Consider the following 17215-nt stretch of genomic DNA (forward strand, 5'->3'; position numbering starts at 1 on the left):
ACCTTTCATTCCTATAAAACAGGGGTCCCCAAACGTGGCAACTTTAAGACTTGTGGACTGCAACTCCCAGCTGGCTGAGGAATTCTGGGAGTTGAAGTCCACAAGTCTTAAAGTTGCCAAGTTTGGGGACCCCTGCTATAATGCGTCAACCCTTTCTTTCTTTTTCCTTGACTCTAGCCATTGATAACATTTTACTCCAGACTTCATAATACTCTGTCTCATCCTCATCTTTGATTTCTAAAGTTAGTCTGTCCATCTCTTCACAGACTAATATTTTCCTTATTATTTCACTTTCTGTAGGGGTATCTTCATTCTTCCAGTTTTGGGCATACACCAATCTCGGCAGCTGTTATTATATGTATCATAAATATATTGTTCCTTTACTGTATTTCTCATTAATAATTCCCAGTAAGAACATTTCTGACATTTTTCACACAACCATTGCATCCCCATAGTCATGTGATCAAAATTCAGATGCTTGGCAACTGGCTTATATTTATGGCGATTGTCCTATGTCCCAGGTGTCATGGGATCACCTCTGGCTACATTTCTGACCGACAAAGTCAATGGGGAATCTGTCTTCAGAAGGTTGCCACAGGTGATCCCATGACACCTGGGACATAAAGACGATCACCATAAATATGAGCCAGTTGCCAAGCATCTGAATTTCACACTTAGCAATCATTATAGTATTCCCATTGGTCATGATCAAAATTCATATGCTCTGGCAACTGGCTCCTATTTATGACGGTTGCAGTGTTTGTGGGATCATGTGATCCCCTTTTGTGACCTGACAAGGAAAGTCGGATTCACTTCACAACTGTGTTACTTTGCAAGCAAAGTCAGATTCACTTAACTGTGTTGCTATCTTAACAACTGCAGCAATTGACTTAATGATGGCAAGAAAGGTTATAGAATGGGGCTTATATACCGCTTCGTAGTTCTTTATAGCCCTCTCTAAGAGGTTTAAAGAGTCAACCTATTGCCCCCAACAATCTGGGTCTACATTTACTGACCTCGGAAGGGTGGAAGGCTGAGTCAACCTTGAGCCAGTCAGGATCGAACTGCTTGCAGTTGGCAGGGTTAACCTGCAATACTGCATTTTAACCACTGCGCCACCACAGCTCTTAAGTGAATTGCTGCAGTTCTTAAGTCAGAGGTTTCCAAGCTTGGCATCTTTAAGACTTGTGGACTTCAACTCCCAGAATTCTCCAGCCAGCATAGAATTCTGGGAATTGAAGTCCACAAGTCTTAAAGTTGCCAAGTTTGGGGAGCCCTGTCTTAAGTGAACAGCAATAGCACTTATATACCACTTCACAGTGCTTTACAGCCCTCTCAAAGTAGTTTTCAGAGTCAGCCTATTGCCCCCAACAGTCTGGATCCTCGTTTTACCCACCTCGGATGGATGGAAAGCTGAATCAATCTTGAGCCAGTGTATATTGAACTGGCGAACTGCTGAACTAGCCTGCAGTACTGCATTTGAACCACTGTGCCACCATGCTATCAAAACCCACTCCTATGATGCACATTGTGATGCCTATCCAAAAGGTACAGTTATGGTTGTCATCTTGACAACCTACAGAGGTGTAGGGTGAGCAGGAGCTTCCTGGGACCCCATCTCAGAATTCCCCAGCAGCTTGGATCGTATCTGAACACTTCAGCAGTTGTGGTTGCGAGGGAGTGAGAAGAATCTCGCTGCCCTGTGAAATGGCTTTTAAAGCAGTTCAGGGCTGTGAAGCAGATGGCTTCTTTCTAGCCGTTTCTTCGGCGGTAGTCTTCCTCCACCGATTGGCCAAGTATTTGCGTCTTTCCTAATCTAAGTTGCAAAAGGCTACGCAACTGCATTGCTGACTGTAAAATTTATATGAACTGGCCGGCAAGTGGGGGAAACTTTATTTTTATTTTATTTATTTTATTTGGTTTGTCAATTGCTTACAAGATAATAGGTATAAGTAAAAACATACGTTATGAATACATGGATACATATAAGAAAAAATAAAAGGAACAATAGGACAGGGACGGTAGGCACGTTGGTGCGCTTATGCTTATGTAACATGTTCCCCAGAATTACATTTTTAAACATGCCATCTTTCAGATTCTGGAACCGTCACTCTTATAGGATTGCTCTTCTCTAGAAGTGATGAAGTAACTTGTATTTGACAAGGGATTTGTAAGATCCCAGGTTGACGAAGACTTTTCCGGATAAAATTCAGTTTATTTGCCAGCCATAAACTTGGTACCCTGCAGAAATAGTAGCCCAAGACCCCTCCCCAATTCCTAGCCAACAGCCATACTAATTCCAAATTCTAGGAGGTGTTGCAGTCCTCTCATATATTAAATCTCTATTAGAAAATTTATCAGCACATCATTAAGAAATGAGTTTTTACTTTGGCTTTAACTTCTCTGCTGAGCGCATTTGCTTCTTAAAGGTGAGAATGGCATTACCCCATTCACACTGCTCGTGTTACACATAATTGCACCCTACAGATTTCACTGCATTTAGAGAATGCTTATTTTTTAATTGAAGTACGAGAAATAAATTGAGATATATTTCTTTGGTTCTTGCGTGATCGTTGTTGATCCCAAGTGAACGTAGCATCTCTAAATCATTAATACCTTGTGATCTGAGACTAAAATCAAGTCTCCATTAAGTTGCCTTAGATTCTTTGTAAATTTATGAATGCGGCCATGTCGCCTTTTTTGGTAACAGTACAAAAGTGGTTTGCTGTTGCCTTTTGGGGAAATGTTGCTCAATTCCTCAGTCTAGACCAGGAGTGCCCAGCCTTGGCAACTTTAAGACCTGTGAACTTCAGTTCAACAATAATGTTCAGGGGTGGCATGGTAAGATGCTAGGCTTATCAGCTGGAAAATCAACAGGCTGAGTTCAAGACCCATGCACTGTATGAAGGGGTGAGCTCCCATTACTTGGCCCAGCTCCTGCTTACCTAGCAGTTGGAAAGCAAGCAAATGCAAGCAGATAAATAGGTACTGCTTCAGTGGGAAGGGCATTCAGTACTTTCATGCTGGCCACATGATGACAGAAGTGTCTCCCAGACAACACAGGCTCACCCTCACCTGAGAATCGGAGATGCTCTCTTAAGTCGGTCCCAACTGGGCAGGGGAAACGTTTAAATTCAATGTTCAAAGCTTTACCTTGATGACTCCGATATAGACCAGCATTATCACCAGTTTTCTTAAGGCACGTCTTATGATTATGGTGCAGGTGAGGTCTGTAAGAAAGTAATGAGAGGTTCTTGATGCTCTCTCAGCTTGCTTGTTTTCCTGCAGATGTTTTCACTACCCAAACTAGGTAACATCATCAGTGCTAGCAAAGAGTGGGGTTTGCTCTCAGTTTATATTCCAGCGGCTTTTTCTGACAATGTTGGTGGGGTTGGTCTTAGAGGTTCTTTTGTTGGTCTGTTTGCTGTTGGCTTCGTTTGGCAGTTTCTTGATTGGAGGTATTGTTTACTTGATGGTTGGTCTGATGTTAACCTTGGAGTTAATCTATGTTGATCTAGGACTAGGTGCTGATTGCCAGTGGAGGGATGCTTGGGTCTTTTTGTTCCTTTTTGGGCTGGGTGATAGTTTCTCTTGCCTAGTCTAAAGATGTTATTAATATCTATGTGTCTATTGATGGCTGATTTGTCATAGAATAGAGTAAGATAGAGTAGGATAGAGTAGGATAGAATGGAGTGGAGAGTGGAGTGGAGTGGAGTGGAGTGGAATGGAATGGAATAGAATAGAATAGAATAGAATAGAATAGAATAGAATAGAATAGAATAGAATAGAATAGAATAGAATATATGGAATGGAATGGAATGGAATAGAATGGAATAGATGGAATGGAATGGAATAGAATAGAATAGAATAGAATAGAATAGAATAGAATAGAATATATGGAATGGAATGGAATGGAATGGAATGGAATGGAATGGAATGGAATAGAATAGAATAGAAAATGTGGGATGGAATAGAATAGAATAGAATGGAATGGAATGGAATGGAATGGAATGGAATGGAATGGAATGGAATAGAAAATATGGAATGGAATAGAATAGAATAGAATAGAATAGAATAGAATAGAATAGAATAGAATAGAATGGAATGGAATGGAATGGAATAGAATAGAATAGAAAATATGGAATGGAATGGAATAGAATGGAATGGAATAGAATAGAATAGAATAGAATAGAATAGAATAGAATAGAATAGAATAGAATAGAATAGAATAGAATTCTTTACTGGCCAAGTGTGACTGGACACACAAGGAATTTGCCTTGTTGGAAATGCTCTCAGTGTACATAAAAGAAAAGATACATTCGTCAAGAGTCAAGAAGAGTCAAGAGTCTTCAGTGTAATAACTAAGCAGTAAATGAAGCACAATGTTTTCGGCCAGATGTCCATCCACAATTTGGCTGTGCTGTACTTAGTCATAATTAACCGTGTCAACTTGATTCACATGGACTAAACTTCATAAACCTGTGGGTTAAATTGTGGCTGCTCACTTTTGTGATGCCATGGGTTATGCGAACGGAACTTTGGGGAGTTCAGAATCAACAGCTTGGTTGAGATTTACCTGCCTTCTAGAATCTCTTCCCCCCAGCAGATAAGACCTTGAATCTGGACACACAAGTTGCTGTGGATACATTTGGGCAAACCACATGGCTTCCTGAGAGTTGACAAACCAGTTTTCTTTGCATAGCCCTCCCCAGTTTTTTCTTTTCTTTCTTTTTTTCCTGGGTTTGAGTGCAGAAGGTTGACACCGTTCTTCACCAAAGCTTTCCCCCTACTCCATGGAGAGACGTTGCCTTCCTGCTCCTGTTCCTATACCTGTCCTACTTTGTTGCAGCAAAACGTGGTCTATGGGCATCTAAGCTGCTTATTTGAACCTTATTTTTGAGTTTGTTGAATGGTGAAGTTTCCTTGTTTGTTTGTTTTTAAACACAGCCGTATAAAAGAGTGTAATGGCTGCTTGTGATATGCTGTGGTATTGGATGCAACCTTGATTGCCAGACAGTATTTACTCAATAATGTGTATGAGTGTAAATCTGTTTGGAATTCCTCCTATTTTCATTCTGGAGTCTTGAACAGCTTGATTACAGGCCCAATTCCTTTTTCTTTTTTAAAAAAATTACAAATAAAGTAGTGTATATAAACCATTGAAGTATCTTCATCACACCCCTTTGCCCTAAACAGCCCTCAGTTTACAATCATTTGTTTAGTGACCATTTGAAGCAGGGGTCTTTTGCTGGCTGAGGAATTCTGGGAGTTGAAGTCCACAAGTCTTAAAGTTGCCAAGGTTGGAGAGCCCTGGTTTAAAGTCAAAGCGGCACCAAAAAAATGACTTACAGCCATTTTTTCACACTTAGCACTTAGCAATAGCACTTAGACTTATATACTGCTTCACAGTGGTTTACAAGCCTCTCTCTAAGAGGTTTACAGTCAGCATCTTGCCCTCAAACAATCTGAGTCCTCATTTTACTGACCTAGGAAGGATGGAAGGTTGAGTCAACCTTGAGCCTGGTGAGATTCGAATTGCCAAATTGCAGTCAACCGGCAGTCAACAGAAGTACCCTGCAGTACTGTACTCTGACCACTGCACCACAACGGCTCATATGACTGTTGCAACATTCCCATGGTCACATGATCACATTTCAGATGCTTGGCAACTGGCATATATTTATGACTGCTGGGACAGCCATAAGTGAAAGGAATGGTTGTAAGCCACCTTTTCAATGCTGCTGGAACCTTGAACAGTTGCTATATGAATGGGTGTAAACTGAGGACTATCACTTTCTCTAACAAATGAGTGTTTATATTCCTTGCAGAGAAGCTGGAAATTTGTATCCTTTCAGAGGGCCCTTGAAGCACTTATCTGTGTCCTCAGGGTCACCTGAGTAGCGCTCCTGGTTCCTGTAGTATGCAATTCTTTTCCTCTGGAAAGGATGCAAATTTCCAGCTGTCTGCAAGGAATATAAATACTTCCATTCCCCACCATCCAGTCAGAGCTGAAGAAGCTTTTTGTATGAGAGGCGAAATGTCTTCAAAAATAAAAACAAGAAAGTCCAGTTGTCTCCTGAAAAAGCACCTTTGAGACAACCACAACCTGGATGACTGAGAATCGCTACAGACAAGGTGGTGAACATATCCAACACTCTGGTCTCCTCCTATTTCCCCACAACAACAACCTTGTGAGGTCAATTGAGCTGAGAGAGGGTGACTGGTTCAAAGTCACCCAGCTGGCTTTCATGGTTAAGGCAGGACTTGAACTCATCATCTCTTACTTTCTAGCCTGGTGCCTTCACCACTAGACCAAACTGGCTAGCTTTCAGAAGTGGTTCTCTCGGTCTGGGTGGCCCGGGAACTGTGACTCCTGTTTGTGGAAGAGGCTTCCTCTGGATTATTGTGACACAAGCACAGGTTGCTCAAAGTCTCTTTCATCATCTACAGGAAGCCCACTAAGAAATTTATAGGTGGTTCTGAAAAACAGTTGACAAGGAGAGGAGTCCACATAGCAAGAATGCAAAAGTTGCATTCTGCATTCTTTTTAAAAAAAGTGCTTTAATTCTGTATTTTTTGCATCTTTTGATTCTAAGAGGTATCTTTACTTCTTTGCAAACTTTGCCAGGGTTTTGTAATTCCATGCCAAAGTGTTTTAGCAAGTAGAGTAGGAAGTCCGTTGGTCATCAAAACAAACAGTTTTCAAAACTTTCATTCATTCTTTTGAAGCGTGCATGAAAGAACCTTTTAAGGGGCTGCCAAGTTATTCAAGTTTTATTTCTCTTCTCTTCTCGAGTAATCACTCTTTTGAAAGGGGATTTGCCACAGACTTTACTGCAATTCTCCATAACGACAGAAAAGTCTTTACAAACACGAACAGAGAATTAAAAATGAATAAAATACAATTGTGCAGTAAACAGCCATTGATTGTAATGGATTTTTTTTTTTAAATGTTATGATGGAACTGGGCATTAGTACTTCACAATTATTCCTGCCTTTTAAGGGTGAATGTAGATAGCGGGAGCTACACAGACAAGGAGCAAAACAGGAAGCTTGAGTAAGAAGAGAAAGACCTTGACATGCTCAGGGAAGTGTTGAGATTGACTGAATCACAATAAGTATCTTGTTATAGAAATACAACCTTATGGATTCCAAAACAAACAAAAGCTTTCCTCAAACCTTCTCCCTGTTGGCCATACTCTGTAAGTCACAGTATGTTGAGTGTTTGTTATAAAAGAAGAATAAATACAAAGGGAGGGACAGCCTTGCCTTACAGCTGCTGGAAGAATAGGCAACCCTAGCTCCATCCATCAAGGGCTCTCTTGATCTTCTCCCTACACTTGACCCATTCACTCTTCTTTCACAGATTCCTTTTGCAATTGGATCCTCATGGATTCTCTCTGTAAGACCACACCGCTTTCTCCCAATATTCCTTCTTGTTCCAAATTTTGCAAGTTGAGTGTGCTCCAAGTCATAACTCAGGGATGGGCAACCTTATACGACCTGTGATCAGGGGTGGGATTCTACCGGTTCAAACCGGTTCGGGTGAACCGGTAGTTCTAGTGATCATTTGGCCCCGCCCATCCACCCCTGCTTTTTTCCTGTGCTTTATTTCCTTGTTTTTTGAGCACAGCTGATTCTTGCGGCAGAGCGATTTGCCGCACATCAGCTGTTTTACTCACTGGAACTGCAGCAGAAGGTAAGTTACAGTTACAGTAAATGGTCTTTTCTAAAGGCTGTGTTTGCGTGTGCTCATCGAACGGGTTGTTACACTGGTTGAATCGCACCACCGCCTGTGGACTTCAAGTCCCAGAATTCCTGAACGAGCATTCATGGGAGTTGAAGACCACAGTTGGTAAAGCTGCCATAATTTGCCCACTCCATCCTATTAAACAGTGCCATCTGCTGGGCCCTAGAAAGCATGCCTTCTCTTTTGCATGTTCTGCTCTATGGAACATCATATCCCTTGATACACTCTGGCAGTAGCTTGGTACACAACTGCTTAGAAACTTGTCGAATTTAGTACTCAATGCATTTTGTTGTGAACATTTTGTCCTGGTACCCATTGCTTCCTTGGTGCACAAGCCGGAACTTGTCTATGTCAGCTGCCTTGTGACTCACCACATTATTCCTTTTGGGGAAAATTTGTTTGGTACTCACCGTGTCTCCCAGAACCAATTAACTTTGAGTGCCAAGATACCACTGTATTGGCTTGCCAATGACCCCACTGGCGTTTCATAAATCCTTGAAGAACTGGTTTGTTCCTTCAAGCCAGGATGAGCCCATCAATGTAATGTTTCTTATTATGATTATTGTTGTATGGCTTAGGTTAGATTATACTTGGGTGCCGTTATATTACTGTACTGTTATAATTACTTTCTTGCGTTGCTTCGGTTTGTTTTTCTAATTCTGTGTTCAACACAGAAAAAAAAAAAACCTCCAGTGTTAGAGCACCCACAACTTCTGGTGGCATATCATTCCGCTGATTAATTGTTCTAACCATCAGAAAATGTGTCCTTAGATGTCGGAACACTTCCAACATGTCACCGCTAGTCCTTCTGTTCATCAAACTAGGCTTACCCAATTCCTCCAAACATTTTTCATATATTTATTGTCTTTATCATCTAATCATATTTGTTGTCCTTCTCTACACTCTTTCGAGAGCAGGGGTGCCAAACTCGATTTCACAGCCATTCGTCAGAGTTGTGTTTGACCTCAGGGGGCCAGGGTGGGCGGGGCCAGCTTGACATCGCTCGTGTTGGTGGTGCCTGTGGTGACCCAAACACTCTGCCGGCAAAAACAGGCTCCCAAGCCCCGTTTTTGGCCTCAATGGCTTCCTGCAACCCTCTGCCAGCGAAAACAGAGGACAGGAGGGCCGCCCACAGCCCTCGCATGCTCTGTTTTCGTCTGCAATGGCCTCCTGCAACCCTCTGCCAGCAAAAATGTAGCTTTATGTAACTCCGTTTTCGCTGGCAGAGGCACCATGGGCCAGTCCTTCGCTGTTTCCAGGGCAGCTCCGTGGGCCTGATCTAAGCACCCAGCAGGCTGGATCTGGCCCCTGGGCCTTGAGTTTGACACCCCTGTTCTAGAGTCTCAACATCTTTTTTCATATCACTGCGACCAAAACTGGATGCAGTATTCCAAGTGTGGCCTTACCAAGGCATCATTAAAGTGGTAATAACACTTCACGTAACCTTGATGTTATCCCTAGGACTGCGTTGGCTTTTTTTGGCAGGTGCAGCACACTGCTGGCTCATACTTAAGTGATTGCTCCCAAGATCTCGCTCGCAGACGGACAGCTATAATATATTGATATTACAATAGACAATCAGTAATAATGTAATCCTTTCAAACTAGTCTCTCATGTTTGGATTCAATCTACATTTATTCAGTGCCAATTTATTTTAACCTTCTCCCTCCGTGTGTTTATCACGCCTGCTTCCTAAGTATCACCTTCTTGGTGCATTCATTGATATTTTTCTTGACAAATTCAGCTCCCACATTCATATAACAATTTGGAGAGAAGGACATTATTATACACAACCATCTTCCCATAAACATAGTTTCTTTGAAACCCGCCCCCTCTCTTTTAAAGAAAAGCTATCTACATGTGTATCAATTTGAGTGGGCCATGGACCCTTTTAGCTTAAAAAAAACTAACCCTTTCCTTTATTTTTCTCCCAGTACGGTGCATCTTCTCTGAAGGCAACCTGAATGATGGAGAGTCATCCTCCCTGCCTCATCGGTTAGAGCCAGGTGCTTCCTTCTTCAGAATTGTTCCTGTACCTATGGCAACAAGGAGAACAATAACATTTGTCTGCTGTTTGGACCTTCCAGTTCGACACTGAGGATGTATCGGCAGGAGGAAACTCATGTTTAGCAAACGCTGGTGGGATTAGAACTGCATGGTGTTGACTTGAGACATTCTTACCAAGTATTTGCCATGGATCAAGACGCTGGCATCGAGGCCCTACTGGACCTCAACTTCCTGACCGAGGAGGAGCAGAATGCAATTGTGGAAGTTTTGCAGAGGGATTTGCAGCTCCAGATGTCCGAGGAAGGACGTATCAAGTGAGAACCTGTTCTGTGGTCGTTGTGTCTCAATAGGTTTTGGATGCTTTCTTAAATTGGCCAGATCAGAATGATCTCTATTTCTTTTTCTTTTTCTTTTTTCTAATTGTATGTGTGTGGGGGTCTTCTCTCCAAGACGTCTTCCATAGTTTCATTCATGGAAGCCATAAATAAGCAATCTATGGTCATCAGGCCAAATGTGGGACCTGGTACACCTTTTGTATTGGCCGAGCCATGCTGGAGTGGGCAGGGAAAGATGTGAGTGGGGCATTTTCCTACCCATGTGCTTAAAGGAGCAGCTCAGGAGAGTGTCTATTCCATTATTCTTCCTTTCCTTTTTGCCTTGCCATACCCCCCACCCTAGATGTTAGCAAGAAACCCAGAGCCACTGATGCTTAGACTAACAGATGCTACTTTCGTGTCCATTCCCATTGTTGTTTTTTAAAAAAATTCTATAGGCATTTGGCATCTGTTAGAAACCACAATGATGTCATGCAGAACATAATTTATTGATTTGATTTTGATTCAAGTTATAGGGCCACCCATCTCACCAAAGCAGCTCTGGGCAGCATATACAGATAGTTCTCAATTTACAACCCTTCATTTAATGATTTACAACCAGTATTTGCACTTAACAACTGTTGCGGCATCCCCCATGATCACGTGATCAAAATTTGGAAGCTTGGCAACCAGCATATATTTATGAGGGTTGCAGCGACCCAGGATCGCATGATTGCCATTTGTGGCTTTCCCGGGTGGCTTCCCACAAGCAGAATCAATGGGGAAAGCTGGATTGGTTTAATGGCCCTGTGATTCTCTTAACAGCGATTTGCTTAACTCTAGTAGTAATAAACAGTGACAAAAATCAGGGATGAGTCACTTAAAAACTGCCTTGATTAACAACCAAAGTTCTAGTCCCAATTTATTTTATTTATTTTTATTTATTTGATTTGTCAATCACTTACAAGGTAATAGGTATAAGTATAAACATGAGTAAGAATACAGGAAATAAGTACGAATAAATGGGGACAATAGGACAGGGACGGTAGGCACGATGGTGCACTTATGCACGCCCCTTACGGACCTCTTAGGAATGGGGTGAGGTCAATTGTGTTAAAAAAATCAAGGATGATCTGTATAGTTAAAAATATAAACATTGAATTAATAATTTTAATTGTTTTGATTCACTTCCAACTACCTGTGTTTTGTCAGCTGGCTTGAAAGCTTGCTGGACAAAACAATTAGATTCTAAATAGCTATAATGAGGAGGAGGAAGAAAAAAAGGAGATTCTGGCCCAGGGAAGCTTTCCAACTCACCTGTTTCTCTTTCTCTCTCTCTGCCCCCTCAAGCAAACTGCGCAAGTCCATCTCTGACCCGAACTGGCTGAAGATCTTTTCCGGCGAATGGTTTCATGATGTCCGTTCCAAACGGCACCAGTGCAATCTCTTTGGAGCAGACATTGTCCGAGCTTCCATCCGCCGGAAGAAGAAGCCCAAAGGTAAGAGAAGAAGATGCTTGACTGTCCTCTTGTCCCCAAAGTGCTTTTTTTCAAGAGGCAGCTGGACTTTCTGGTTTTTCTTTGAAGATGTTTCTCTTCTCATCCAAGAAGCTTTTTCAGCCAGCCATGACCTGGATGACTGAGAATCTCCATAGATATTTGACTGTCCTCTTATTCTTAGGTTCCAAGATTAGGGAAAAGGAAACAAGAGGAGCAGTCTTTTGAGAGCTCACTAACTTCTGAAGACTGCTCCTTAAATAATCATATAATCTTCAGGAGCCCCCAAACTTGGCAACTTTAAGACTTGTGGACTTGAATTTGCAGAATTCTTCAGCCAACCATGTTGGCTGTGGATTTCTGGGATTTGAAGTCCACAAGTCATAAAGTTGCCAAGTTTGGAAACACCTGTTCTGGTCCAAGTCCCTGCCCAGTGCAGGAATCTTCATCCCATTCTGGACAAATGGCTGTCCCATCCAGTCTTGAAAACCTTGCAAAGCAGACTGTTCCATTGCTTAATAACTCTCACAATTGTAAAATGTAGCTTTTAAAGTTGTTTTTAAAGGAGAGGATTGTCTCAGGTTTCTCAGAACCTGAGGATGGATTATTTTTTTTATGTCTGATCTTCCTTTTATGAGGTGATGGGGGCAGTTAACCTCAGTTTGGAGTTCTTATTCTTTTGGATCAATGGAGAATTGTTTCTGAAAAGGAAAGTGCCTTTGGTTAATGTTGACTATATGATAATGCATAAAGCTAGGCAGTAAGAGAATACGGAATACAAAATAACAGTTGGAAGGGATCTTGGAGATCTTCTAGTCCAACCCCTGCTCAAGCAGGAGAGCCTATACCATTCTGGACAAATGGGTATCCAATCTCTTCTTAAAAACCCCCAGGACTGAATGATGCACAACTTTTGAAGGCAAATCAGTCCACTGATTAATTGTTCTCACTGTTGGGGAATTTCTCATGAGTTCTAGGTTGGATCTCTCTTTGATAAGTTACTGCTTTCACTCTACCAAAGCAGGTGAACAGGGACTCAAGCAACAAAGCAGCCTGAAGAATGTAGATGTGATCAGTGAACCTGTGCCAGAGGATGGGAAGACAATGGAGGCCATGGATGTGCCAGAGGATCAGAAGATGGAGGCCATGGATGTGCCAGAGGATGAGAAGTCGATGGAGACTATGGATGTGTAAGCAGCTTTCATATTCAGGTGGAAGGAAAGTTGTGTTTTTTTGCTATGAAAATGCAAGCTTCTCAAAAAGTGTTCCAAACAGCAAAAGCTTCATTCTTATAGCAGAAAACATTTCCTAAATTATCAAGGAGGATGAGTTATTTGAGAAAGCTATATAGACATTTTTTGTGATGACATAGGAGATTCTTGCAACAGAAGCTCAAGCAATGAGCTAGAGGTAGAAAATGTGGTAGCAATGGCTCTTGAAACAAGTTTGGTCAGCAAAAAAAAAAAAAAAAAGTCAACCCAGACATGGTAATTAAGTTCCTTGGTTGAACACATGGTCTGAACAATTTCAGAACAAGGTATTTCTTCTGAGCCCGTGCCCAACTCAAAGATTTGGTTACATGGCTAGAATCGGAGCTTAATCTAGACCAGTGGTTCCCAAATTGGGCGGTACCGCCCCCTGGGGGGGGCAGTGGGATGCCTTAGGGGGGCACTAAAGAGGCAGCAGGGGGGCGCTGGAGGTGGGCCCCACGCAGGGCACAATTCAGGGTTGAGATTTTACCAGTTCGCAAGAACTGTTGTTACCATTCCAGTAGGTTGAAGAACCGGCAAAAAGGGCCTCTGGCTGGCCCTGCCCCCTCCTCCATTTTCTGCTGTCAGTCCTTATTGCGCATGCATGACATTGCGCGCATGCGCAACAATCGCTGACAGCATTTCCCACCTGCCCCACCTAGTCACTCCTTATGTAGTGCAGGTGTTTCCCATTTTCCTGCCCACCATCGCTACCAGCTCCAGCCAGCCAGCCAGCCAGCCTGCCCGCCCTGCCTTCCTACCACCATCTGATCTAGGTGAGTTACACTCTGCAAGGCCACTCCAGCTCTCCTCCACTTTCAAGACGTGCCTGCCTTGAACACAGTGGTGGCGGGAGTGGAGGAAAGCCAGAGTGGGTTTGCTCTCCTTTTCAAATGTCCCGCTGCTGCTGCGTTCAAGGCGAGGCTCCGCAGGTCACCCCACTGAGCCCCTTGCATTGGTGTGTGCAGCAGTCCATTGGGTGAACCTGCGGGGCCTCTCCTCAAATGCAAGGGCGGCAGGATGTTTGAAAAGGGGAGCAAAGCCACTTTGCCTTTCCTCTGCTTTTCCGACGTACCTTCTGGATTTTCTCCGCTTTCCCGACATGCCTGCCTTGAACGCAGCGGCAGCGGATGTTTGAAAAGGGAGAAAACCACTCTGGCTTTCCTCCGCTTTCCCGACATGCCTGCTTGAGCCAGCGGCAGCGGGATGTTTGAAAAGGGGAGGAAAGCCAGAGTGGCTTTGCTCTCCTTTTCAAACGTCCCACCGCAGCTGCATTCGAGGCGAGGCCCCAAAGGCTCATCCCATTAAGCCCCTTGCACTGGAGCGTGCAGCAGTCAATGGGGTGAACCTGAGAGAGGGAAAGAGAGAGAAAGAAAAGAAAGAGAAAAGGGACAGAAAGAAAATGGGACAGACAAAGAAAGAGGGGGAGATGGAAGGAAGGGACAGAAAGAAAAAGAAATGAAGAAGGAGGGAAGGAGGGAGGGAGGAGAAAGATAATGAGATGTCTATTCTAGTCCAATCACCTGCTCCAGCAGGTTTAGAAGGGAGTGTGTGTGTTTGTCTGTGTTCTTGTAATTTACCAGTACATTTTGGTTTTGCCTTCTTCAGAATTGGCACTGTAATACTTGGGGGGAAAGTAATTTTTTAGGGTGGAGGTCTGGTCCAATGGATCCTGTTTAAGCCTCAACAAAATGTGAGAGCTTCCTGATAGTCTCGACCAAGTTTTGTCCACAAAACCTGTAATTACTGTAATAGAAGCCAAAGATGTTTCAATGTGGGAAAGGGCCTCTAAACTAGACCTCATTTCAATCTGATGCATCAGCTCTCTCTGTCTCACTCTCTCCCCCCCCCACTCTTTCTTTGTCCCTTTTCTTTCTTTCCCTTTTCCCTTTTCTTCCTTCTTTCTTTTCCCCCTCTCTCTTTACCTCTCTCTTTCTTCTCTCTCTCTCTCTTTCCTTCTCTCAGGCTCACCCCATTGATTTGGTGCACCGCTCCGCTCGGACATAAAACAAATGAACAAGAATCAGCAAAGCATCTCTGATTAGATTCTATTCACTACTAGAATCTAATCAGAGATGCTTTGCCGATTCTAGTCCAATGACCTGCTCCAGCAGGGTTAGAAGGGAGTGGGTGTGTATGTGTGTGCATGGCTGTCAAAACTCCAAAACAGGTCAAGTAGCTCTGGGGAGGCCAGTCATAAATTAGAACACTTGCAAAGCAACCTGCCATTAAGTGAGGACCACTTGTATTTGGTTTGCCAGTCACCTAACCATGCCCACCCAGTCACGTGACCAGCAAGCCATGCCCACCCAGTCACATGACCAGCAAGCCACGCCCACCCAGTCATGTGACCAGCAGGCCATGCCCTCAAATTAGGCCACGCCCACAGAAATTTGAATTCCGCCCCTGGGTGGGCGGCACTGAGGATGAGTTTGTAGCACCAAGGGGGCGGTGGACTGAAAAAGTTTGGGAACCACTGATCTAGACCCTTCACAAATCAATGTATTCCTTTCTTTGATTTAACCTGATAGAATTATTTCTCTTACTGTTAAACTTTTGAGTATCTTGCTTATCATCTGCATAACACCTGTGGGGCTCTGCTTTCTCCCATTTGCAATGCAAAGTTTTTGAGGAAATCCAGAGGTAGAACATTCCAGAGACATAATAATCCAACTTCTTCTTGGAGATCTCAACTGAAGGGAAAGTCCCTGAATCCTTTATATTGAAGAGGAGATCCTGTGTCCTCCAGATCAGGGATCTCCAACCATGGCCACTTTAAGACTTGTGGACTTCAACTCCCAGAACTCTGGGAATTGAAGTCCACAAGTCTTAAAGTGGCCAAGGTTGGAGACCTCTGTTCCAGATGATACTGAAGTACAGCTCTCAGGATCACCCACTAGCGTTGTCAGTAATAAGGAGAGCTGGGAAATGTAGTTCAGTATCATCTCCCGAGTCATGTGCTCTCCACTCCAATTGGCCACTCCACTCCACTTTTAACTGTTTTTACGATTAATGCTTTTCAGTTGAAATTTATCCTTATCTGGGGCAGTAGAAGACAAGATGTTTTCTTTTCCTCTGTAAAAACCCTTCAGGTATTTGAAGAATAGCATTGACATTGTCCATCCACGGTCCTTTAACATTTTCCAGAAAACAAATCTTTCCTTTTAGAATATGTCTAAATCCTTATCATGTTTAGTGCTGTTATTTGTAGAATGCCAAGGACATTTGGTACTTTACACAAAAGATGCTTCAGAAAGAATACATGACAAACAAATGTATACAAATAAAAGGTCCACAGATTATAGAATGAAATTATATGAACCAAATAAAGCCATAATCAAACTAAGATGTAATCAAGGTTTGGTTCAAGGCCAAATTGCCCTTATGAGCAGCTCAACCAGACATCTCCTGGGGATGGAAGCAGACAACTTTCTTTAAAATTATGATTTTAATCACATCTCCATTTCCTTATAGACTGCTCCCTAAGACCTCCGTGCCTCAGTCATTCCAACTGACCAAGACTCCGGTAAGTGGTTTATTATGGACAAGGAATCCTTCATCCAGAGTGGATGGTGGTTGTGAACATTTGTGCCAGTTGTAAATGGCAGTGATACCAAGGAAGTGAAACAGTAGAGTCAAGATGCCGGAGCTGAAGGAAGGTCTACCCGATATGCTCGTTTCTAATGGTCTCCCTGCCAATAGCACACAGGGAGCAGAAAGTGAATAGCTGAGCGTCACTTCTAAAATGCAGAAATATCGATTCAGTTCCAGAAACCCAAGCCAGCAACCTCTAGACGCTTCTGTACTTCCAGTTCTCACTTAGTCATAAGAAGACTAAAATTTGGCAAAATCTGGAAAGCCACTGTTTGCTCTTTGGTATTAAATTGGCCTGTTTTCAAAATCTTGATTCTTCGTTCTGAGTTCAAATGCCTTCTGAGTTTTGTGCAAATAACATTTGAAAAATCTAAGGAAGAAGACTTTTATTTATTAGAAATCTGCAAATATCCCTAGAGACGTGCAAATTTGAGAGCATTTGGTTGTTGTACACCTCAGACGACTTTGACAAATGGCTCGGGCTGTGTAGTTCTTGGGTGTAAGTTACAGTCGCTGGTGCTGTTTGGCTTATGCAGATAAGGATCTGAAAGCACATTTGTGTTCAGATCACTTGTGTTCAACGACCACAGCAGGTCAATTCTCTTCCTTTCTCTCTTAGGAGCCCAACCTCACGTCCAAGGATGTGGTCTGCTTCCCAGAATCGGCTGTTGAAAACACTCTAGGTAAAAACTCATAAGAAATGTGCATCTGTGCCTGGGGCAGCCACAAAACAAATACGTGGGAAATGTATTCAATTGCATTAGTGCAGCCCCTCCCAAACTTGGCAACTTTAAGACTCAACTC

The 17215-nt window shown here is 42.9% G+C and overlaps 1 protein-coding gene across 6 annotated transcripts in view; it reads left to right on the forward strand.

Annotated features, from left to right (window-relative positions):
* Positions 1–17215, forward strand: part of SYTL1 (synaptotagmin like 1) — a 48738-nt gene that overhangs the window by 11579 nt on the left and 19944 nt on the right. The window contains exons 2-6 of one of the 6 annotated variants that reach the window (XM_026676086.2): positions 9685–10071; positions 11422–11570; positions 12589–12757; positions 16292–16343; positions 17031–17094. In XM_026676086.2, the coding sequence (XP_026531871.2) occupies positions 9944–10071; positions 11422–11570; positions 12589–12757; positions 16292–16343; positions 17031–17094 (562 nt within the window). In that variant the 5' untranslated portion in view covers positions 9685–9943. The remainder of the gene's footprint in view (positions 1–9684; positions 10072–11421; positions 11571–12588; positions 12758–16291; positions 16344–17030; positions 17095–17215) is intronic. The other 5 variants (XM_087970686.1, XM_087970688.1, XM_026676088.2 and 2 more) reach the window with 5 other exon arrangements.

The sequence above is a fragment of the Notechis scutatus genome, chromosome 8 (assembly GCF_049901735.1).
Source record: "Notechis scutatus isolate UNSWTSFEM ecotype Mainland chromosome 8, rNotScu1.2, whole genome shotgun sequence".
Taxonomy (NCBI): Eukaryota; Metazoa; Chordata; class Lepidosauria; order Squamata; family Elapidae; genus Notechis; species Notechis scutatus.